Source organism: Stegostoma tigrinum, chromosome 13 (genome assembly GCF_030684315.1).
Source record: "Stegostoma tigrinum isolate sSteTig4 chromosome 13, sSteTig4.hap1, whole genome shotgun sequence".
Classification (NCBI taxonomy): Eukaryota; Metazoa; Chordata; class Chondrichthyes; order Orectolobiformes; family Stegostomatidae; genus Stegostoma; species Stegostoma tigrinum.
Genome location: NC_081366.1, coordinates 48,432,484 through 48,458,132, shown reverse-complemented (window position 1 = coordinate 48,458,132; position 25,649 = coordinate 48,432,484). Strand labels below are relative to the sequence as shown.

Sequence of the window (25,649 nt, the reverse complement as noted above, 5' to 3'; positions counted from 1 at the left end):
CAAAAGGAGAGACTACATCTGACATTACCCTTTTGACAAGACACTGAACAGAACAGAAATAGATTGCTGAATGTGCATGGGAAGAAGTCTGCAAAGAAATTATACCATATGGATCAAGATTGCACTGGCATTGAAGACCAATGTGACCACCAGATCCAATAAAGTGTCACATTAATTACTATGACTTGACCAGGTAGAGAAAGTATTAGACTGATCATTCCTTTTTTTCCCTTGGCACCTTCACTGTCTAAAATTAGATGCTGCATATCCTTTCACAATGCGTCATGCAGCAAATATTTGCAGTCCCACCTCTAAATCTTTGTCCTTTATTGTTTCAACAGCTGTCTCTACCACCTGAGAGATATCCTTCAATTGCTGGCCTTCACTGTATCCACTTCAAGACAAAGTGATACACAATGCTGTTGATGAACAGGATATCCATTGACTTATTCATGTTTAAAGGTCTCATAACCTTTGATGAGAAAGGTACTGAACTAATCAGAAGGCACTCTGCTCTTACTGTAGGAGAAAGAAGTTAATTGACAGAAGTATCCATTCCATGAACTGTAATGGATAGTATTTATCTATTTTGTACTTTCTTCCATCCTTTTCTGCATATCGACCCTAGTAATGATTCAGTAGGAACTTTGTAATTCGGCAAAGAAGAATACTCTTGGTTGATGTATTTGGAGCACCACCTTGTGTTTAGACTGGATTTAATTGCTCAGTAACCTCAAACATTTATCTCATTCGGAGACCTTGGGAGGATTTAAACTTGGCTAGGTTTGGTGCATTCACATGACTGAGACGTCAAAAAATGCAATATCAATAGGCAATAACCAATCTGTTAACTTCTGAATTTAAAGTAAACATATTCATGAGAATACAAAAAAAACCAGGAAACACTTGTGGTTTTTTATTGTTGGTAATAATGTTAATAATGGATATGAATGTTGCTGACAAGCCCTGTATTTGTTGCCCATGAGAAGGTTTCAGAGAGCTGTTTTGTATCAATGTACCAATGGTGTCATGAGGAAGAGAATTTCAAGTGGCAGTAAAGGAACAGTAATATAGGTCTAAGTCTCCATAGTAGTGGCTTTTAGGAGAATTTGTAGGCGATGGTGCTCTCATGCATCTTTGTTTTTCTAGTAGTAGAAATCACAGGTTTGGACAGTCTTAGCAAAGAAGGCTTGTTGAGTTGTTGCTCCTAATATATGTAAAATCCAACAGATTACACCTTTCATCACAAGTTCTGGCCTTACTTGATGGGGCTGAGTCATCTGGAAGGTTGTAAAGCCTTTAATTAGAGCCATAATTACTGCTGCTTTGCCTAGGTCAAAGTTTTATGTTTTCAGGGCTTGTTATGAAAGTATGTGTTCACAACTATAGAGACAATTTCTGCCAACTTGGAGGCTTTTGACTTTGATATGCTTCCCCTTTGTCTTTTCTGACTTTTCAGCAGTGTGGGAACAGGTGATTTAGTCATACTGTCACTAGACAAGTTATGTAAGAATTCGGACTAATGATTTTTGGACAGTGGTTCAAATCCGACTATGGTAGCTGGGGAAACATGAGTTCAATAAATTAATAAATCTGCAGTTGAAACCTAGAATCAGTAACAATATGCCAATGATTGTTGCAAACACCCATCTGTTTTCTTTAGGGAAGGAAGTACACCATCCTTGCCTGGAAAATTAAAAACTTTTCAAGTTGGGGTGGCACAGTGGCTCACAGGAACCTGGGCTCAATTCTACCCTTAGGCAACTATCTGTGTGCCATTTGCACATTCCCCCCGTGTTTGTGTGGGTTTGCTCCAGTTTCCCCCCACAGTCCAAAGATGGGCAGATTAGGTGGATTGGCCATGCTAAATTGCCCATAGTGTTCAGGGATGTGTAGATTAGGTAGGTTATAGGGGGATGGTTCTGGGTGGGATACCTGAGAGTCAGTGTAGACTTGTTGGGCTGATGGGCTTGTTTCCACACAGTAGGGATTCTATGATGATTGATCCTACAATCACAAAACTTACATAGATGATTTTTGAGAGTGTTACATTTTTTGCAAGCCTTGCCTGGTATGGTTGTCTTAGGAAAGTAAGCTCTTTACGGGTACAGAAATGACTAAACTAGATGCAAGTTGGATGAGTAGATCTTCCTTACAAAGTCTGTTCTGGAAGTGTTAGTAAAGTGTATCATGAATAATGAGCATCACCCACTGTCACAGTATTACTGTTGGATGCATTCAGGAAAAAAAGCTACAATTCCTCAGATGCAAGATTATTGGCTCCTGAACTCATTTTGTGTTCTGTTCTCCATGAACTATTAACAGAGCCAATGTTTGGATGAGAATATTTACTCAGGGTGGACTCATTGGCTAATTAACCTAATTTAATTATGATAGTTTTAATACATCTTTTAATTAAAGTTTAGATTTCTGTGGTTGAGGTAGATTTTTCTTTATTGTAATTATTTGCTTACGTATTTTTTAATGGATGAGCAATGTAATCACAATGGATTTCCAAATGGAATTTTCCAAATTCCAAAGTGAAAATGAAGTCAGCCCACATGACATTAAAGACCCACTGCAATACGGTTGTTTCTTAACTGCCTCTGAAATGGCCTCGCAAGCTACTTAGTTGAAGATGAAACAAAACAAAAACAAATCATTGCAGATGCAAGAAATCAAAAACAAAAACAGAAATTGCTGGGAAAACTCAGCAGGTGTGGATAGAAAGCAGAGTTAATATTTTGGATCCAGTGACCCTCCTTCAGAAGTGATTGTAGCCAGGAAAAGGTTGATAAATGTGCTGACAGTCGGGTGGGGGGGAGACAGACTGTTGGAATGGGTAAAGATCAGCTTGTGGAAGTCAACAGTTGCTGATTAGTATGTGACAATGGGTTGGTTGTGGTAGCAGCCCCATGTGATGACAAGGCCTGGTGTGTCAGGGTTGGGATATGGACATGGGAGAAGTTGTTCAGGCCCTCAAATTATTGAACACAATATTGAGTCCCAAAGGCTGCAGGGCCTGCAAGCAGAAAATGAGATGTTGTTCTTCTGACTCTTCTTCCAGTTGATCTTTAGTGGAGCACTGCAGCAAGCCCAAGACATAGGTTGGCCAGGGAATACAGTGGTGTACTGAAGTGACAGGCAACAGAAAGCTCGTGGCAGTTTTGCGACAGAACATAGGTATTCTGCAAAGTGGCAACCCAGTGAGCATTTCGTCTGCTCAATGTACAGAAGATCATGTTGTGAGCAGCAAATGCAACTAACATGCTCTCCTTTACTGTAAGTACATCGCTGCTTCACCTAGAAGGTGTGTTTTGGATACTGAGGATGAACGAAATAAAAAGGGCAGGTATTACACCTTCTGTGATTGCATGGAAAGATGCCTTGGGGGTTTCGGGAGGTGTTGGGAATGCAGGAGGAGAGGTCGAGGGTGTCTTGGAGGAAATGGTGGCTGTAGATTGCTGACAGGAGGACAGAGGAATATGTACCTTCTGGTTGCATCTTGCTGGAGGTTGCAGGATTAGTGGCTAATGATCCTTTGATTATGGATGCTGGTGGGGTGGTAATTGAGGAATGGGGGACCCTATTGTTTGGGGGAAGAGAAGGGATGGGGTGTGTTGCCCAGGACTGACTCATTCACACATGTTTAATCTAAATTTTATCTGACACATTAATGCTGAATTCAGCATCCATTTCCAGATGCCAATACAAAACAGTCCAACAGTAAACAATCTAACATTTTTGCTGCACCATTGGTCATCCCAATATCGTCAAGAATTATGGACACTTGATACTTGATATATGATAGACAATGAAACTGACTGGACAAGAAACATTGAAATAAAAGCCTGAACATTAGTGATTGGCCTAATCACCTGGGTCAGTTGGGAATGTGGATCACACAAGGCTTGGTGCCTGGAATTCCTACAGAATTTTATCGGCTACAGCTAAATTAAGAGCTTGAAGGGTCTGCCCATTAACTACATTTAAAGGGGCACGTGCAGCAGTCAGACAGGCTAAAGACAAGAAGCGGGTATAGGGAGGTGCAGTCTCAACAAAAGGAAAGCAGAGGAACATATCAGAACAAGGGTGAGTTACTCTACAATTTATATTTCCTCAGAGGTGCCTGTGCAAGCAGTCAAAGAAAGGAGACTGATCCAGTTATCAGTGAAGAGATAGAAAAGGCCAGTAAGTCTCACCCCTGAGACATGGATGAGGTTGGCAGTGTTTGTAAAAGCTGAATGGTCACTGCAGGAACCAAGATCCAGTGTAGGAAGAGATTTGTTGACCTGTTGTGGTCTAAGAAAGTGAATGGTGTTTAGAGCTGCAAATTGGAAATACAGAATTATTCAAAGAGGTCCAGGAAATGTGGGGCCAGATTAGAAATTAATGCATGCACAAACTATAGTATCATACTGGCTTAATGGCACAATGCATGTTTATAGTGCCTGAGTGACCAGGCTTGCAGGAGAAGTCCATTCAGGAGCATCAGCAAATCTGTGGTGGAGTGTCTTGAATTGACATGGTGCCAATAGTGGATGAGACCATGGAGAGCACATGGTTCAAGGCTGGGCAGCCTGCCGTTGAGGACATGATAGGTGTAGTAGTTATTGCAAGTGAGTAAAGTGATGGTTGTATCTCACATTTCCTACACACTGGGCAGGTTGTGGAATCTGTGTTGGCTTTTAAAATCACAGAAGTTCCTGACCTTGGGGAGGTACCAGTTGACAGAGTAGCTGTTTCATTTAAATAATTACCCTTCACTTCTGCAACAGCTGATGAGGAACAAAAAATGGTTCCTATTCCATTGGTAAGTTCAGATTGTGGTGCATCCTTCGAAGACAATGTCACTTCATTCCAATGCACTTCAACAATCGCATCACTGAGCTTTGCTGCAAATGGAGATGAATTTCAACATCTTAAAGGCTACAAGCATGGCGAATAAGCCACTTCCCACTGACATTAACTGATGGTCCATGGAACCATTCAGTTCTAGCACTATATTGGTTCTCAAATGTTTTAATGAACTTGAGACCCTGACATTACATCATTTGGCCTGCAGGCCTTCTGTAACAATCAGGCAGCACACTTGTCATTATGCTCTCTCCTCATCTGTGTCCAGTGGCTCCATCTAGCTGCTGAAGGTCTCCCAGCAGCTGCTTCCTTGAGCCAGTCTCACTCTCATGGAGGAATCAAAGACTATCCACTGGATTGAGTTTCAAGAACCTTGCTCTGCTCCTGTAATTAGGAGATCCCTTTACAAACTCAAAACTTTGTCTTGGCCCTATTATGTGCAATACGTCCAGACTTGACAACTTCCCTTTTGAAGACACAACCCTCAGACAGCTTTACAGTGTAGCTGACTTCTCCCACCACAACTTTACCACTTGTTGAGATCACGCCATGTTTGAGTAGGTGAGACTCTGACCTCATGGGCTTTTCGTAGGTTCAGAAAATATAGCCAGAAAGCATACAACACCAGGTTATAGTTCAACAGGCTCATTTGAAAACATAAGCTTTCAGAGCATAGCCTCTTTGTCAGGTGAAGTGAGAAAGAAGCATACAGAATGCAGAATTTATAAGTAAAAGATCAAAGGGTCACAAGGTGAGGATCTGTTAAACAAACCTACGATGTAAAAGTTTTAATTGATTAGTATGTATTTGTAAATCCCCAAATTTATTTTAAGTCACTGCCCTGAGAGAACTAAAGGTTTTATCAGTGTAAGGAAGAGAAGACATTTTAGGTCAGATAATGCATGTTACGTATGAGGCCTTGTTTAGAATCTGTTTGTGTTTTGGTTTGGACTCAGACTGGTATCATTTCTACAGCAGGACTTTATAAAATACCACATTGTCAAATGTCTATATCTGTGTGCTGTTTGAACAAATGTGTGTGTGTGTGTGTGTGTGTGTGTGTGTGTGTGTGTGTGTGTGTGTGTGTGTGTGTGTGTGTGTAAGCCCACACACTTGGACATCCTATTATATCAGGCAGTGGGACTCTGTCCGAGGGCATCTTGAAACCCATTGTACAAGGGACCCCTGCTTCTGTAGTAACACTACAGATTTCTTCAAGAAATTCAGCACTCATGGACCAGTCAAACTCGGAACAATCCTCGTCGCAATGGATGTTTTGGCACTCTACAGCAGCATCCCCCATGATAACAGCATTTTTCAGTTTTCAGTACCACCAACTGCTAATTTCCCAATGCCATCCTAAAACTCATCCACTTCATCCTCGACCACAACATCTGCACCTTTGAGAACGAGTTTTTCATCTAGACACATGGAACAGCCATGGGGACCAGATTTGCACCCCAATATAGCAACATTTTCATGGACAGGTTCAACAAGACTTCTTTGCTGCACAGAACTTCTGACCCATGCTGTACACCAGATACACTGATGGCATTTTCTTCCTTTGGACTCATGGTGAGGAATCACTAAATAAAAACCACATGGTGATATCAATAAGTTTCATCCCACCATCAGACTTATTATGGACTACACTTAAGAATCAGTCTCATTCTTGGACACGCGCATCTCCATCAGGGATGGACACCGTAATACCTCACTCTACTGCAAGCCCACAGATAACCTCATGACACTACACTTCTCTATCTTCCACTCTAAACATATTAAACAGCCTACTCCTATGGACAAGCCTTACATATACACAGGATCTTATCGGGTGAGGAGGAATGCAACAGAAACCAGAAGATGTTGAAGGACGGCCTCATAAGAACGGGATACAATGCTCAGCTCATTGATTGCCAGTTCTAATGTGCCACAACAAAAAACAGGAATGACTTCCTCAGAAGACAACCACAATAGGGTACCCTTCATCGTCCAGTACTTCCTGGGAGCGGAGAAACTACGCCATGTTCTTCTCAGCCATTAACACATTATTGACAATGAGCACCTTACAAACTTCTTTCCGCACGCCTCCACTTCTTGCTTTCAAACAATCGGCAAACCTTAAACAGACCATTGTTCACAGCAAACTACACAGCCTTCAGGACAACATCGACCACAACACCACACAATCCTGCCATCGGAACCTCTGCAAGACATGTACGATCATCAACAAGGATACTATCATCACACATGGGAACACCAAACACCACGTGCATGGCAGATACTCATGTGACTCGGCCCACGTTGTCTATCTCATATGCTGCAGGCAAGGATGCCCCGAGGCACTGTATATTGGCAAAACCACACAGACACTACAACAACAGATGAATGGACACTGCACAACAATCATTAAACAGGGATGTTCCCTCCCAGTAGGGGAACACTTCAGCGGTCAAGGGAATTTCACCTCAGATCTCATGCAAACGTCCTGCAAGGCAGACAATAATGCAGAGATGCTGAGCAGAGGCCGTTAGCCAAGTTCGGTACCCTTGAGGACAGCCTCAATGGGGACCTTGGGTTCATGTCACACTACAGATGACTTCAGCTCACTCTGTACTCTCCCAGACACACACGCAGGCTCTCACTCAGAGCCTCTCTCTCTCTCACACACACACACACACTCTCCCTCTCTGTCCATCACACACATGCAGGCACACAAGCTCTCCCTCTCTGGTTGTGCGCATGCAGGCATGCATGCATTCTCTCTTTCTCTCTGCACACCCACACGCACTCTCTCCCTCTCGCACACATGCACTCTCTCGCTCTCTCCCTTGCATGCATGCATGCACACACACACTCTCTCTCTCCTTCACACATATGCATGCAAGCACTCCATCCATCTCTCTCCCTCACACGCACGCACTCTCTCTCACATGCACATGCGTACTTTCTTTCTCTCACATGCACATGAGCTCTCTCTCACATGTGCATGCGCTCTCTCTCCCTCATGTATGCACTCTCTCTCCCACTCTTGTACATATGCACTCTCTTTCCCCCTCACATATGTGCATGCACGCACTCTCTCCGTCTCTCTCCCGCTCTCACCTGCACGCACGAGCTCTTTCTCTCTCTCCCTCACATACATGCACATCTCTCTCTCCCTCACACGCATGCATGCACCCTCTCCCTCTCTCCCCATCACCTGCACAAGCTCACTCGCTCTCTCTCTCTCTCCCTCTCACCTGTACGCATTCTCTCTCTCCCTCATGCGCGTGCTCTCTCTCTCTTGCACACACGCAGGCACACGTGCACACGCACACACATACAAAACAATGGGGTGAATTTGCATTTGCAGATACATTCTATTTTGTTCAAAAAGCACACAGTTCGTAGACTGTCAGTCAATGTAGTATTTCATAAATTCCTATTTTAGAAATAAAACCAGTCTGACTCCAAACCAAAACACAAACAGATTCTAAATAAGGTCTCACACCTAACATGCATTGTCTGACCTAAAATGTCACCTCTTCTTCACAATGATGAAACCTTTAGTTCTCTTAGGGCAGTGACTTGAAAGAAATTTGGGGATTTACATATACATATTAATCAATTTAAAAATTGTAACTGATTAAGGATTTAACAGCATCTTATTACATCGTCAGCAGCTGTGCGACCCTTTGACCTTAAATTCTGTGTTCTGTAAGCTTCTTGCTCACTTCACCTGACAAAGGAGCTATGCTCCGAAAGTTTGTGCTTTCAGATAAACCTATTGGACAATAATCTGGTGCTGTGTGATTTCTGGCTGTGTCCACCCCAGTCCCACGCTGGCACCTCCACATCAGAAAAATATAGCCTGTTGAAAGAAGCCATTTGGCTGTTGAACGAACTTAATTATCTGCTGCCACCAATCTGTCAGTGATTTGTCCTGCTTCTTGCATCTTGTAAAATTGATTAGTGGCATGATGCCATAGGTTAGTTGGCCCCATACAGGCTCACCCTGTTTTACCTCCTCCCTATTTCCATGAGACTACTAAATATTTCCCAAATTTACAATACGTGAACATATAACGTAAAATCAAGTTTTTCAGTGTTAAAGACCCTGAGCAACTACAAATTCTATCTCTTCCTTTTCTTGTTGTCCCTGTGTTATCCCCATAGATTCAGCAGGACTTGAGGCTAGCTGCTCATTTCCAAATTCTAATTACTCAAATGTGGTCAACACCCTCGAGATTTTGCAGCTGATCACAGACACCAAAGACTGCCCACCTACACCAGCGCAGAGGCAAATTCTGTCATGTTTGTCTCTGATTAAAGAGATGGGGGGTGCTAGTAGCACCTCACACTTACCTGGATTTAACTCTGTCTGCCATTTCTCTGCCCATAACTACAACGGATCTACATCCTGCTGTACTCTTTGACAACCTTTTACACTATCTACAACTCCATCGATCTTTGAATCATCTGCAAACTTACTAACCCACCCATCTACATTTTCATCCAAGTCATTTATATATATCACAAACAGCAGAGGTCCCAAATGGATTCCCGTGGAACATAACTAGTCACTGACATCCAGTCAGAAAAATACCCTTCCACGGCTACCCTCTGCCTTCTATGGGGAAACTAATTCTGAATCCACATGGCCAATTACCGTGTATTCCATGCATCTTAATCTTCTAAATCTGCCTACTATGAGGGACCATATTGAAAGCCTTACTAAAATCCATGTAGACAACATCCACACTGCCCTACCCTCATTGATCACCTTCATCATCTCCTCGCAAAATTCAATCACATTGGTAAAACATGACCTGCTGTGCACAAAGCCATGCTGATTGAACGTAATTTGGCCATGCTTTTCCAAATGCGTGTAAATCCTATCCCTAAGAATTCTCTCCAATTGCTTCCCAAACACCTTTGAGAGATTTACTGGTCTACAGTTTCCTGGATTATCCATATTTTCCTTCGTGAACAGAGGAAAAACATTAGCTACTTGCCAGTTCTCCAGGACTTCTCTAGTGGCTTGCAAGGATGCAAAGTCTTGGTCAAACTGCAATCTTTTTTGATCAAGGGTGTAATATTTATAAATCTTCAGTTCCTCAGCAACACCCCAAATACAGAGAAAATTGAAAGATAATTGATAGTGCCATTTCAATTTCTACTCTTACTGCCATCAATAACCTGAATACACCTCATCCGATCCCGCTGCTTTACCATATTTAAGGACCAAGACTTTATCCATTATTTCCTCAGTGGCAATTTTAAGCCCTTCTAGTGACTGATTTTCTTCCTCTGTAACTCTGGAATGAGCAGTATCTTTATTTCATAGATAAAGACTTATGTAAAGCATTTATCTATCATCACAGCTGTCCCTCATGTGCCAATCCCCTTTTTGTCCCTAATTGACCCCAGCCTTCTTTTCACTGCTCATGTATCTAAAGGAGACTTTGCTTCTTTTTCATCCTGACTTCCCTTCTGAACTTCCTGTATTCAGCTTGGTTGTCAACTGTACTTTCAGTCTAATTCCTGTCATTAGCATACTTTTTCTTCTTGCACTTAATTTTTATCTACTCTTTGTCATTCAGGGAGCTCTTTGATTCAGGCTAACCAACTGAGTACAGGTCTGATATTGTCTCATTAAAATTGATTCTCCCCTAATTGCTGATTCTTATTCTTGTTTATCTGTAGTCCTTCTCTGCCTTTATCCTAGACCTTACAAGATCACCATTTCTAAAAAAAATCCGTGTTGATGTTTGATCTACTTGGTCCGTCTCATTTTCAAGAACCAGGTCGAGCAATGCCTCTCTTCTTTTTGGATCAAGCACTGGAAGAAAATCTCCTGGGCACAATCTAAGAACCTCGTCCCTCCCCTCCCTTAATATGACTACAATTGCAGTCAATATTCAGGTAGTTAAAGCTCCCCATCATAACTAGTCTATAATGATTACTTCTCTCCGTAACTTCCTCCAACATTTGTTCTTCTACATGCTTCCTGCTGGTTGGTGGTCTATAGATTACACATGAGCAAATTAATTGCACTCCTTTTGTTCCTTAGCATGAGCCAAATCAAATTTGTCCTTCAAACACCCATGGTCGTTCTCCATTACTATAAGGTTCTAATTACCAAAAATGCTGCTGAACTAACTCCATAGTGACTAGTATCCTGTAAGCAAGTCACCCTTTATTTACATATGCAAAGCCCTTGATACTACTGCAACTTCCTCAAAGCCAGCTCTCAGAGTGAGCAAAATCTCTGACATTCCTGTTTACATCTGTCAACCTGGGCATCCTGATGGGGACTGTTAGCCTGGTCCAATCTGGGAACTCATACCAGGCCCACCTGGCTGACCACATTACAATTACTACAGCTACCTCTTCTTTTTTGCCTTTCCTATCTTTTCTGAACACCTTGTAACCAGGAATATTTAACACATAATCCTGCTCTTCTTTGAACGAGGTCTTCATTATCACAAAACCATCAAACTACAAATGGTAGATAACAAAGTGTGGAGCTGGATGAACACAGCAAGCCAAGCAGCATCTCAGGAGCACAAAAGCTGACGTTTCGGGCCTAGACCCTTTATTAGAGAGCTCTCTGATGAAGGGCCTAGGCCCGAAAGGTCAGCTTTTGTGCTCCTGAGATGCTGCTCGGCCTGCTGTGTTCATCCAGCCTCACATTTTATTATCTTGGATTCTCCAGCATCTGCAGTTCCCAGTATCACTCAAACTACAAATGATAGTCTGCGCCTGCTACTCTGAAATCTTATTAACTGTACTCTATACAATCACATACATGCAGTGTTATCCTAATTTAAACTTTATTCCTTTCTCACATACTCTTGCTCCACAAATAATGTGCTACTCTATACTGTACTGTTGCCTGCCTCTCCTGCCATTTAATGCACCCAGGTACTATTCTCTGAGCTCTCTCATGTGTACATTCATGATGAATTAATTTAAATTCTCCTCAACAGCACCATCAAATGTTTCACAAACAGCCTGGTCACAGCTTTTTCCAACTGCAACTCATTTGATGTGTACAAGTGTCATTTCCCTGGCAGCCAGTCGCTGAGTTCCAGGAACCCAATGTCCTCCCTTCTGCACCATGTATCCAGCTAGGCATTAATTTGTCTTATCTTCATACTTCTGTACACATCTGCATGTGGCACTGGGGATAATCTGAAGATTACTATATTTTGAGGTCCTCCTTGCTAATCTTCTACATAGTTCCATCAATTCTGATTGCAGGACCATTCCCTCTTCCTTACCTGTCATTAGTAGCAATGTGGACTATGATCTCAAGCTGATCCCCTTCTCCCAGAAGAATTTCCTGTAGCTCCTCTATGATAATGTAGATCCTAGCAGCAAGGAGGCAACATGCCATCATGTTGAACGCCACAGAAATGCCTGATTGTCTCCCTAAATAAAGAATCCCCTACCATTATTGCCCTTCCACTCTTCTTCCTTCTCCCCTCTGCAGCTGGACCATTGAGCAGATGCAATAGGAAGGTTTTCTCTTCTGTGCACTAAACATACTCAGTTTGGTCTCAGTGTTTCTTACCTTTTGTCATATTATGTCTCTTATGTCCTTTCTGAACTAAGCTATACAGTTCATAACTTTATAATAATTGTGTCACTCTGATGCCAATTTATGATGTACGCTCAACTCAACTATGATCTCCATCACAATTATACAAAATTCTTTCCTCTTCAGACTTTACAGACAATTCCCTGGTCTCAAATTTTTTTTTGTCTGTGAGAAAAATCCTGTGCTTTAGAGATTCCACTTGTAAACCAGGTGCTGATGACATTGGGGTCAGCTATGAAACACAAACCTTCCCTGCTTAATCTTCTGCAACCAATTCTGGAAATGTGATGACACATTTGTAAATGTTCATTTCATGGCCTAGAGTGCTGTTGCTTCCCTGAGCATGGAAATGTTTTTGGAGTGTAACGGAAGTAACGGAGGGAAACTGGTGCATTTTCAGTGATCTGCAACCCTGTCAGATAAAAATATCTTTACAGAAGAACTACTATTTTCCATGAATCTTGGCTAAATTTGTATCCTGTAACCAGACAGGAAAAATACAAAATTGTTACTAAATTCATCATTCAATCCCTCCCATCCAAGTAACAAGGCAAGCTGAAATATTACCTCATGCAGATGCTGGCTGATGAATTGAAGCACATTGTTGGCTAAGTCACGATGAATGGTCATAACTGCTTGAAGAATCTGTGCATGTAACTGTAGTACAATGCTGTTAAATTTAGGGAGCTCGGTAAGTAATAAAGAATGCAGTGCTTTGTATGTCTCTACGGCAGCCTTCTCTTCGTAAGATGCATTGCCTTCTTCCTTTATTTTCTCTTGAATTTTTTCATAATCTAAGAATTTATCATTATGTTTTTTAACGAGTTGCTGTGGGCTGCTGAACAAATTTGAGAGGGCACATAATGGTTCATAAATGATTGATTTCAGTCTTCGTTTCTGTTTGAAACAAAACCATTTAATATAAAGCACATGTAAAATTAAATCTCTAATGGTTATTAAATGTATGTCAATACAGTGCCTTTACTTACAAATTCAGGAATTATCATCTGATGGAGTATCTGTATAAATTCTTGATAGCAGATGGTAGTATGTTCTTCCACCAAATTGGGTACATAATGGTAAGACCTTAAGTTTTGAAAATGCTGAGCCAAAATTAGAGACAATACATTTATAAGGCAGAACAGTGTCAGATGCAACTGCATTTCAATGTATAATGGTTGCATGATTCTCAAGCATTAATATACTTAGCAAATATATCATATCAGCTTTATAAAGCATGCTAAGTTTATATAAGGCCAACTATTTTTTTGTGCAGTAACTGTTCGTTCATCTTGAAACCTTAAATTTAACTTTGATTTTCCAGAAATTGGATACAGGACTCAAATAGATTTTTTTCCTTTAAGATCCTACTTCTAACTCAGGATGAAGACATGTCTGACAAAGCGATGCCAAAAATGAAAGGTCAAAATCAGTGCCACCAGTAAAAACAAAAATCAATCCTTCAATGAACTCATAGCCTCTTTTAAAAGCAATACCTCTGAGTTTGTATATTACCTGATCATGTACATTTTGCCATATGTTTAATTTTAATGTTCCTGTATTGTCACAGTTCTCAGCCTTACTCTAGATGATTTTAAGTGATGAATTAATGTTTGTTTTACATGTAAATATTTCATTCAATTGATCCTTGTATCAGTCTTTAGATACCATTTTATACATGATATAATGTCAGAGTAAGTTCCAAACCTGGCTAAGTCTGGATTATTGTGGAACTTGAAAAAAATCAGAAGGCCTTTAAAAATATTGTGTGAAACACAATTCTGGGATTCTGTTTCTAGCAATTTGTGCCAGCACAGGGGTAAAGGTGCAGGTAGCAAGCCGGTATACAATTATCCCATTTTTGCCAGCTTCATCATGGTAGTGGTGATTTCAACACTTCCCCTCACCATGTCTCTATACAATTTTGATGGAGTTTGTCCAGAGATACTGTTTTTCAAACCTTGGAGAAGTCATGAACCAGGTTTCCCTAGTCTCAAGTCAATATTAAAGTAAAAAAGCCAAACAGCCACTCCTTTTGAGAAACATTGCCATTCTTACTTTTCATAAAGCTGGAAATTACACACAGCTATTATGCTTCAATCCTTCTAATGTTATTTAAATAAACACACAGACATTAGATAAACCCATGTTTGAAGATCAAATTAGTATATAGTAATCAGATAACAAAGTGTGGGGCTGGATGAACACAGCAGGCCAAGCAGCATTTCTGGAGCACAAAAGCTGACGTTTCGGGCCTAGACTGATGAAGGGTCTAGGCCTGAAACGTCAGCTTTTGTGCTCCTGAGATGCTGCTCGGCCTGCTGTGTTCATCCAGCCCCACACTTTGTTATCTTGGATTCTACAGCATCTGCAGTTCCCATTATCACAGTATATAGTAATTACAATTTCAATCAAACAAAACTGTTACTCTCCTGCAAGCTATGCCAGCATTGCCTCAAAGGCTAAATTTATTAGCCATCCTTGAAACTTGACCCAAAATTCGTCACAAGGCCTTCAGAAGCAGTTTGAACTGATAGTCAAACATCTGTTTTGCCAGATGCCCTCATTATGAATGCTTGAATGAGCATGTGGATTGCTAAATTAATTTAGCTGACATCTATATTACATTGTAATAACTTGTTCTTTTCTTGAAGAGGTTTTACAATGTCTGCATGTTTATTTATGTAAGATTAAGAGGAGTGAAGTGGATTAAAACTTTCTTGTCAATGACACTACAAATAGCTACATGTGCTTGACATTTTTATGAGGTTGAAAAATGAGCAGTTCTTTTGAAAAGAACTCCTCAATTCCCAACTTATGCTGTCAGTTTCATGAGACTTACAAAGACTTGCCAATGGCTCCACTGTTTCTGAACATAATAGATAATACAAAATATTGCGTTGGAAGAATGGAAGGCACATCGCGGATGTGAACAGCCTTGGAGGGGGGCAGTGGAGATTGGACTGGGTATGAGATATGAGAGGCATGAGGATGAGAGATGGCAGACTATACAGTGATCATTACAACTGGGTTAATATCTCAGTAAACATAAGTGCGCCTTCTAATCAACTGCTCTTCTCATCTGCCCACCACTGTTGCCCGTTTGATTCGGTCTGTAGAAGTGATGGGCCTATCTATTGCCCATACCCACCTCATTGACAATGTAAATAGGGCAGGTGGGTTCCCTCAGAATGGAGGCAGGATCAAAGTATTTGTAATTCCCCCACTCTCAATAAGTGTATCCTTGATAAAAATCGATTATTGGCAGTACCTTTTCCAAGATTTCCTTCTCAGCTATATAAACCAGCAGTTGTGGTGTATGTGGCATAGAGAGATAATTTAAACAATGTAGGTGCATACTTTTGTGCAGCATTGCAACAATATTCTTATAAGTATTACTCCTAAATAGTTTTTTTTCTGTAAATTACCCTGTGCCCCTTCCCTAACCTAAACCCCTCAAAATAGACAAAAGCACATGAAACAAAGTGAAAAACAAAATTAGTTTTTCAAGGCTGAAACAAATTTCAGAATTTTAGCATCAAATGGTGAATATTCATTTTGTAAAGGCTACCGCAGGAATGGAACATTTTAGTTGAGGCTATCATATGTCAAAAGTGACTTCTAAATTTGTGATTATGATAATGGAATTAGAAGATACACAACTTCCTCAGATATATGTAGGATTTGGTAGTTACATTTCCTATTACGAATAAGTTCTTTTCAAATAGAATGATTTATATCTTCTAGATAAATGTTCCATTTTATATTATTCACAAAAATATATGGTTAAACAAACTGACAATCTTACTGGCAAAAAATCATAAGATCCATATGTTATTGGTGGAAAACTAATGTGTATGTAATTCATATATTTAAGCAATACAACTATTTACTTTAAGTGTGCTGGCTCCAAATATCTATCCAGTGGCTGTGCTTCATTGGACTAACAAGGATATAATAATGAAATAAAACCATAATAAAGTCGTAAGCATCCCAGCAGTATTTATAAATAAATACCTAAAGAATATTGTAATTTGTTGATATTTTTCACCTCTCATTTTACCTAACTTCAATTTGTCTGTTCTGGTGTCTGAGCATGTCTACTTTTTTTTTCTACATAACCAGTATTATGGTCATTTTCTGTATTTCAACATGTTCTCTGTTGCAAACTAATTTTACCCACAGTACAGTGGTAGGCTTGGGGTTGTGGTGAGGCAAAATCTGTGCCAAGATGGTCAATTTTGTTAAAAATTAACCGCCAGCCCCTCACCCCAGTAGGCATTTCCACTCAATAAGCAGCTTTAAATCTTCATTAAAATGCTGACTTCTTCGACATCCCATTTTGAAAATGGCAGTTGGGGAAATCAGTCATGCAAGTCAAGTTTGCTACTGGCTTATGTCATCAGGAATTTTGAAATACCTAGCACTTTTTTTTCAGTTCCACATGTTTTTATTTGGACAGGTCCTTGACAGTGTTGGCAGTCCCAAAAATCAGCAAAGTGATGGAAGAGATTGATAACTGTGCTATCAACCAGCTTTTGCTTACAATAATCTGCTCATCAAAGCTCAGTTTGGATACGGCCAGGGTCAGTCAGCTCCTGACCTCATCCTGGCTTTGGTCCAAACATGGACAAAACAGCTGAACTCTAGATATGGGGCAAGACTGATTGCCCCAACAACAAGGCAGCATTTGACTGAGCATGGCATCAAGGAGCGCCAATAAAACTGGAGTCAAGGGAGTCGGGGGAAATACTCAATGGTTGGATGCATATGTAGCACAACTGAAGATGACTGTGATTGTTGGAAGTCAACCATCCCAGTTCTGGACATCACTGCAGGTGTTTCCTAGGTAAATATCCAAGACATACCTCTTTATGATGGAATATGATTAATGAAACAGTTAAAGTTAAGAGTAGGTATTTTTACTGATGATTACACAATGTTCAGTATCATTTGTGATTGTTCAGATACTGAAGAGCTCATATGCACCAAAACCCGGTCAACATTCCGGTTTGGGCTGATAAGTGGCAAGTAACATTTGTTTTGCACAAGTGCCAGGTAATGAGAACTTTCAACAAAAACAACTCCAACCATCTCCCCTTGATGTTCAATGGTATTGTCATTTCTGAATTCCCCACTGGGAGACATCCTGGGGTTGCCTATGATATGAAACTGAATTGGACCTGTCATATAAATACAGCAATTACAGGATTGGTCAGAAACAAGGATTTCTGTATGGAGAGTTTGATGCAAGTGATAAGGACAATATATAGTGATCTTTTTTGTTTATGTCAATTTCCTTACAGCTGTTAGGTAGAGAAGATCATTTACAGATTTCCAGTTCCAAAATAACAATAGAATTCAGGGTGGATGGGTCTAGCTAAAAACTGTATTCAAACCACTCCCCATAAAACCAAACAGAAAGATATCTTGATATCCAGTTCCTGAAGTCACTCTTGTTCCTATACATGGTGACCTTCTTTGCATTATGCATTTCCTGGAACAAAGATACTGTGCAAATGCTGCAATGAGATCCAGTTTCCCTTGCTTGAGCTATTCAAGTGATAACTTAGCCTTCCTTTATTTTCAGCAGAAATATGTTATTTGCTGATGAACCTGTTGCCTTTTTGATTTTTTCATACATACTCCTGGCTTATCTGTATTAAAAGAATTGTAACCAGTAATTTTTAGCAGGATACCTAGCAGTATGGCAGACATTCCCCTAAACAGCTCTTCATGCATTCAGAGTTTCCTTGTTAAAAATATCTCTTATCAGTCATGAATGATCAGTCAGTCTTGTGCACATAGTCTTGATGTTCCAACTTGTCAGTTGAGGAGTTGGCATCTTTTTTCATTTGTTTCATTTGTTTTCCTGGTCAAGGGAACGAATCCAGTTGTTAATCTAAGGTCCCAAGCACTGAATGGAGCAGATGGGCTGTGATGAACAGAGAACATAGAACAGTACAGCACAACACAGGCCCTTCAGCCCACGATGTTGTGCCGAACTATTATCCAACTCTAAGATCCTGCATACCCTACATTTTTCTATCATCCATGTGCCTATCCAAGAGTCACTTAGATGTCCCCAATGTATCTGACTCCACTACCACTGCCGACAGCACATTCCACATGCCCAACACTCTTTGTGCAAAGAACCTACCTCTACCATCTCCCCTGTACCTTCCTCCAATCACCTTAAAATTATGCCCAGTCGTAACAGGCATTTCCGCCCTGGGAAAAAGTCTCTGGCTCTCCACTCTATCTATGCCTCTCATCATCTTGTACACCTCCATCAAGTCACCTCTCATCCTTCTTCACTCCAATGAAAGAAGTCCTAGCTTCCTCCATCTTTCCTCATAAGAGCTGCTCTCCAGTCCAGGCAGCATTCTGGTAAATCTCCTCTGTGCCCTCTCTAAAGCTTGCACATTCTTCCTATAATGAGGGGACCAGAACTGAACACGATATTCCAAGTGTGGCCTAACCAGGGTTTTATAGATCTGCAGCATAACCTCACAGCTCTTAAACTTAATTCCCCTGCCAATGAAAACCAACACTACATACGCGTTCTTAACACCCTATCAGCTTGGATAGCAACTTTGAGGGATCCATGGACGTGGACCCCAAGATCCCTCTGTTCCTCCACGTCAAGAATCCTGCCATTAATCCTGTATTCAAATTTGACCTTCCAAAATGAATCACTTCACACTTTTCTGGGTTGACTTCCATCTGCCACTTCTTTGCCCAGCTCTGCATCCTGTCAATTGTCAAGAGCTGCCTACTTGAAGTGAACAGTAGATGACTAGTGTGATCTAATTGTCTTTTTCATATCTCGAGACAGCCAGCAGCACATGTTCTCAACACCAATCAAGTTGGGCTTATTACTGTAACTGCTAACAACTGTGTTGTGTTAATGCTCCGCAGTGTGTTGTGTTAATGCTCTGCAGTAAAGTTGGAGGTCCAGGGTGCCTGCTTGGAAAAGATTTCTGGAGGCCCTGGGTTTCCAAATATCAGGGAAATCACCTCTTGACTTTTCCAGGTGAGGCCAAAAGGATGTAAACCACTATGTTTGGCACTGTTTTAGTTGCAGGAGTTGCTTAAAAGATGATGTATTTAAAAATTTGTCTGTCATTAGGCTCCACTCCAATGTTTGTCAGGTTTTACTCCCTTAGCCTTCAACTCTCCCAAGTATCCACAGAACAGTCAAGTTATTTGCCCATAGCTGACAATTTGTTTCATGAACGTAGATCTACATGACAGTTGGTTAGCTCACTGCATCTATGGGTACTAAACCACTTCCAAGTTTCTCTACAGCTTGAATTGGTGGCATTAGGGGCAAATTTACTTGTGTCATACAAGGTCAGTTGATGACTTGCTGATGGATAAGGTGTATACTGACTGGGAGAGACTTGCATGTTTGACTTCATTTTTCACTCAGCTGCTAGCTATCAATCTAGGCTGAAAATTAGAAGCAAACTAACACACAAAAATGGAAAACATGAAAGCTCGCTTCTCCCACACAGTAGATGCATCATATTGACTTGATAGACACAATCAGCCCACCATATTTGTTCTTACACGCCCGCATAATGATGAGAGCTGTTGATGGGTGAAGTAAAATTAGCTGTACAAGTAACAAGACCCAATTATCTAAAGCTTTCTGGCAACTGAGGCAGTGCCTGAATTCTTAGTTGTGTAATGAATTCTTCTAACACATTTATGCTCATCTGTAAATGTTCAAAAGTGAATGAAAAATTAATTTTAAAAGAACGGGAAAGTAAATAGACACAAATAAAAACTCAAACAGCAAAGCAAAATAAGGACAAGCAAAATAAAATGCAATCTCTAAATTATAAGGGAATAGAAGTATCAAAGATCTAAAACAGAAGTAAAAGAAAGCTATAAAGTATAACAGATTATGCTGCATTACCTCCATATTTGTTATGAAGCTTTCTGTGTTTTTCTTCAGTGTTGTAACATTTTTTTCAATTATGTAGAAAAGTTTCACTGAATCATCGTAATCTTTGTCTTTTACCTAGTAACATAAGGAAAGAGCCTTTGTGAAAATGTAAAACTTATTTGTTTCACATTAAGAACTACCAAACAACTTGGAGCATCCAATTAATTGAGTGATTGATCCCAACAGTGCTCCATCACTTACTGCCATCACAGCCACCATTGCATAAATAAATCTTAATCTCGAATGCTTTTATTTTAATGTTGTCTTGTGTGTGAAAGGGAAATAGTATAATCAAAAATAGAAACACAACTCTTGCACTTCATTCCTCCACGATGTGCCACTGCTAATCTAGGATGGGACAAATGTCTGCCAGAAAGAGAAAGGCTCATTAGCCCATAACAATCAGGAATGCTGTGACATCAAAAGATCCCAGTGTAAGTTTCAAGGCAAACCTTTTAACTCTGCCCTTCTGAGGGCTGAGATCACATCAATCAACAGATGGTAATGAATAGAATAATTGAAACCAAAATGATCTGCTGGTTTAACTTTGTATGTGTATGGGTTTGGTGTGGAATTTTCTAACGTCTCTAAATTTCCCTTCCCTAAGAGATTACATGATTTTTGGAGAGTGTAGAGGGCATTATCTTGAGATATAGGCAAAGTATTGTGATTGGTCCTGCCAATCTGATTCATGCAAAGTGTTTTTCCTGTTCATCATTTGTATATTTGTAGACCACATGAACACTTTAAACTGGGGAGGTTTTAAATACTGTTGCTAGTTTGTGCTAAACTGGTTAATCTCACAAGGATCAACAATAGAGATGTCATAATTGCTATGCTGATCTGGGACAAAAAAGGAATATTTTAGATAAGGTTCCAATTTTGCTGAAGTTGTAGGACCATCAGATGATGTCACAATTATGCTTTGCTGCAGTTTGACGCCCTCAATGGCAAAAATTGCTTTCTGACATGAAGCTTTCCATCTACCAAACTGATGACAGCCCTTCATTTTCATCTACTCACCATATGCAGGGGAAATATAGGCTTTAACACCTAGCCCTATCGCAAAATACCAAATTAGGTGAGTTACTGCAAGTTGTCGCATGAAGTTTGTCTCAACTCAATCTTTAAGGTAAACGGGACAAAATTCCATTGTCTGTGGAGGATGAAGGACAACAGCTCAGAAGCAATGTCAACGCTGTGACATTTACTGGAGAGCGACTAATTGACCTGTTTAGAAATTTATTCACACAAAAGTTAAAATGTATTTTCCTATTATCTATTTCTCCTTTACTTGCCTCAAAACTTGATTTTTAACCATAAGACCATAAGACATAGGAGCAGAAATTAGGCCATTCAGCCCATCAAGTCTGCTCCACCATTCAATCATGGCTGATAAGTTCCTCGACCCAATTCTCCTGCTTTCTCCTGATAACCCTTGATCCCATTGACAATCAAGAGCCTATCTTCTGCTTCTTAAATATACCCAATGACCTGGCCTCCATAGGCTTCTGTGGCACTGAATTCCATAGATTCACCACTCTCTAGCTAAAGATGTTTCTCCTTATCTCTGTTCTAAAAAGTCTTCCCTTTACTCTAAAGCTGTGCCCTCGGGTCATAGTCTCTCCTACCAATGGAAACATCTTCCCTACATCCACTCTGTCCAGGCCATTCAGTATTCTGTAAACCCTGCCTAGGAGCAGTTAAGTAGGCTGAAGCCACATACGATAGAACATTGAACACAGAACAGTACAGGCCTTTTGGCCCACGATGTTGTGACAAACTTTTGCCCTAATCCTAGCCATTTACATGCCCCTAATGAGGCCGACTCCGCTACCCTCTCCGGCAATGCATTCCACGACCCAACCGCTATCTAAGTAAAGAATCCATTTCTGATGTCTCCCCTATATCTACCTCCACTCACTTTAAAACTATGCCTCCTCATAATAGCTACCTCCACCCGAGGAAAAAGTCTCTGGCTATCCACTCTAACTATACCTCTGATAATTTTTTACACCTCTATCAAGTCACCTCTCATTCTTCATTGTTCTAAATAAAAAAGCCCTAGCTCTCTCAACCTTTCCTCATAAGGCCTTCCATCCATTCCAGGCAACATCCTGGTAAATCTCCTCTGTACCTTTTCCAATGCTTCCACATCTTTCCTGTAATGAGGTGACCAGAACTGGACACAATACTCCAGATGTGGCCGAAACAGGCTTTTTACAGCTGGAGCATAACTTCATGGCTCTTGAACTCAATTCCTCTATTAATGAAAGCTAACACACCATACGCCTTCTTAACAACGCTATCCACCTGGCTGGCAACTTTCAGGGAACTGTGAGCTCCCAGATCCCCAAGATCCCTCTGTCCTCCACACTGCCAAGAATCTTTCTGTTAACCCCGCATTCTGCTTTCAAGTTTGTCCTTCCAAAATGAATCACCTCACACTTTTTAGGGTTGAACCCCATCTGCCACTTCTCAGCCTAGCTCTGAATCCTATCAATGTCCCTTTGTAACCTAGAACAGCCCTCCGCACTTCCACAACTCGACCCATCTTCATATCGTCTGCTAACTTACTAATCCGCCCATCCACTCCTTCATCCAAATCATTTACAAAAAATCACAAATAGAAGAGGACCCAGAACAGATCCTTGTGGTACACCACTCGTAACTGAGCACCATGTTGAATATTTTCCTTCCACTACCACCCCTTTGTCTTCTAAGGATCAGCCAATTCTGAACCCAATCCGCCACATTTCTCCCTATCCCAGGCCTCCTTATCTTCTGCATGATCCTACCACGGGGAATCTTATCAAACACCTTACTTAAATCCCTGTATACCACATCCGCTGCTTTACCTTCATCCACGTGTTTGGGCACCTCTACGAAGAATTCTACAAGGTTTGTGAGGTATGATCTACCCCTCACAAATCCATGCTATCACGAATCATATACATCCTATCTCTCAGACCCCTTTCCAATAATTTGCCCACCAAAGTCACCAACTTGACCTCTCCCATCAGGGTTTAATTGTGACCTGAGATAATGGGAACTGCAGATGCTGGAGATCCAAGATGACAAAATGTGGGGCTGGATGAACACTGCAGGCCAAGCAGCATCTCAGGAGCACAAAAGCTGACATTTCAGGCCTAGACCCTTCATCAGAGAGGGGGATGGGGAGAGGGTTCTGAAATAAATAGGGAGAGGTGGGGAGGTGGGCTGAAGATGGATAGAGGAGAAGATAGGTAGAGAGGAGAGTATAGGTGGGGAGGTGGGGAGGGGATAGGTCAGTCCGGAGAGGACGGACAGGTCAAGGAGACGGGATGAGGTTAGTAGGTGGGAAATGGAGGTGCAGCTTGAGGTGGAAGGAGGGGATAGGTGAGAGGAAGAACAGATTAGGGAGGCGGGGCGAGCTGGGATGGCTTTGGGATGCAGTGGGGGAGGGGGAGATTTTGACGCTTGTGATGAACTGTTCGAGCTCCTTTTGGTAGCAAGAGGATTGACCAGACCCCCTCCACCGACACCGTCATCCGTCTAGCTGAACTCCTCCTCACCCTAAACAACTTCGCTTTCAATTCCTCCCACTTCCTACAGACAAAGGGGGTGGCCATGGGTACCCACATGGGCCCAAGCTGTGTCTGCCTCTTTGCAGGTTACATGGAACAGTCCCTCTTCCGCACCTACACAGGCCCCAAACCCCACCTCTTCCTCCGTTACATTGATGACTGTATTGGCACCGCCCCTTGCTCCCAAGAGGAGCTCGAATAATTCATCCATTTCACCAACACCTTCCACCCCAAACTCAAGTTCACCTGGGCCATCTCCAACACATCCCTCACCTTCCTGGACCTCTCTGTCTCCATCTCAGGCAACCAGCTAGAAACCCATGTCCACTTCAAGCCCACCGACTCCCACAGCTACCTAGAATACACCTCCTCCCACCCACCCCCCTGCAAAAATTCCATCCCCTATTCCCAATTCCTTTGCCTCCGCCGCATCTGCTCCCAGGATGGGGCATTCCACTCCCGCACATCGCAGATGTCCGCGTTCTTCAAGGACCGCAACTTTCCCCCTGCAGTGATCGAGAACGCCCTTGACCGTGTCTCCTGCATTTCCCGCAACACATCCCTCAGACCCCGCTGCTGCAATAACCACCCTAAGAGAATCCCCCTCGTCCTCACATACCACCCCACCAACCTCCGGATACAACACATCATCCTCCGACACTTGCGCCATCTAGAATCCGACCCCACCACCCAAGACATTTTTCCATCCTCATCCTTGTCTGCCTTCTGGAGAGACCACTCTCTCCGTGACTCCCTTGTCCGCTCCACACTCCCCACCAACCCCACCACACCTGGCACCTTCCCCTGCAACCGCAGGAAGTGCTACACTTGCCCCACACCTCCTCCCTCACTCCCATCCCAGGCCCCAAGATGACTTTCCATATTAAGCAGATGTTCACCTGCACATCTGCCAATGTAGTATACTGTATCCCCTGTACCCGGTGTGGATTCCTCTACATTGGGGAAACCAAGCGGAGGCTTGAGGACCACTTTGCAGAACACCTCCGCTCGGTTCGCAATAAACAACTGCACCTCCCAGTCGCGAACCATTTTAACTCCCCCTCCCATTCCTTAGATGACATGTCCATCATGGGCCTCCTGCAGTGCCATAATGATGCCAACCGAAGGTGCAGGAACTGCAACTCATATTCTGCTTCGGAACCCTGCAGCCCAATGATATCAATGTGGACTTCACCAGCTTCAAAATCTCCCCTCCCCCCACTGCATCCCAAAACCAGCCCAGCCTGTCTCTGCCTCCCTAACCTGTTCTTCCTCTCACCCATCCCTTCCTCCCACCCCAAGCCACACCTCCATTTCCTACTGACTAACCTCATCCCACCTCCTTGACCTGTCTGTCTTCCCTGGACTGACCTATCCCCTCCCTACCTCCCCACCTATACTCTCCTCTCCACCTATCTTCTCCTCTATCCATCTTCAGTCCGCCTCCCCCTCTCTCCCTATTTATTTCAGAACCCTCTCCCCATCCCCCTCTCTGATGTAGGGTCTAGGCCCAAAACGTCAGCTTTTGTGCTCCTGAGATGCTGCTTGGCCTGCTGTGTTCATCCAGCCCCACACTTTGTTATCTTTCATTTTGACCTATTCTTTTGAGCAGGTGGAAAGGTCCACTACTGAAAGCAATTGTGTCTCACTTTAATTTTGTTGATCAAGTCCCAAAGAAATC

The 25,649-nt window shown here is 41.9% G+C and overlaps 1 protein-coding gene across 10 annotated transcripts in view; it reads right to left on the bottom strand.

Annotated features, from left to right (window-relative positions):
- arhgef37 (Rho guanine nucleotide exchange factor (GEF) 37) overlaps positions 1-25,649 on the bottom strand; it is a 411,845-nt gene that overhangs the window by 26,005 nt on the left and 360,191 nt on the right. For all 10 annotated transcript variants that reach the window (XM_048543924.2, XM_048543923.2, XM_048543921.2 and 7 more), the window contains 3 exons: positions 20,373-20,477; positions 13,435-13,548; positions 13,013-13,342 (listed from right to left, as the gene is read on the bottom strand). In XM_048543924.2, the coding sequence (XP_048399881.1) occupies positions 13,013-13,342; positions 13,435-13,548; positions 20,373-20,477 (549 nt within the window). The remainder of the gene's footprint in view (positions 1-13,012; positions 13,343-13,434; positions 13,549-20,372; positions 20,478-25,649) is intronic.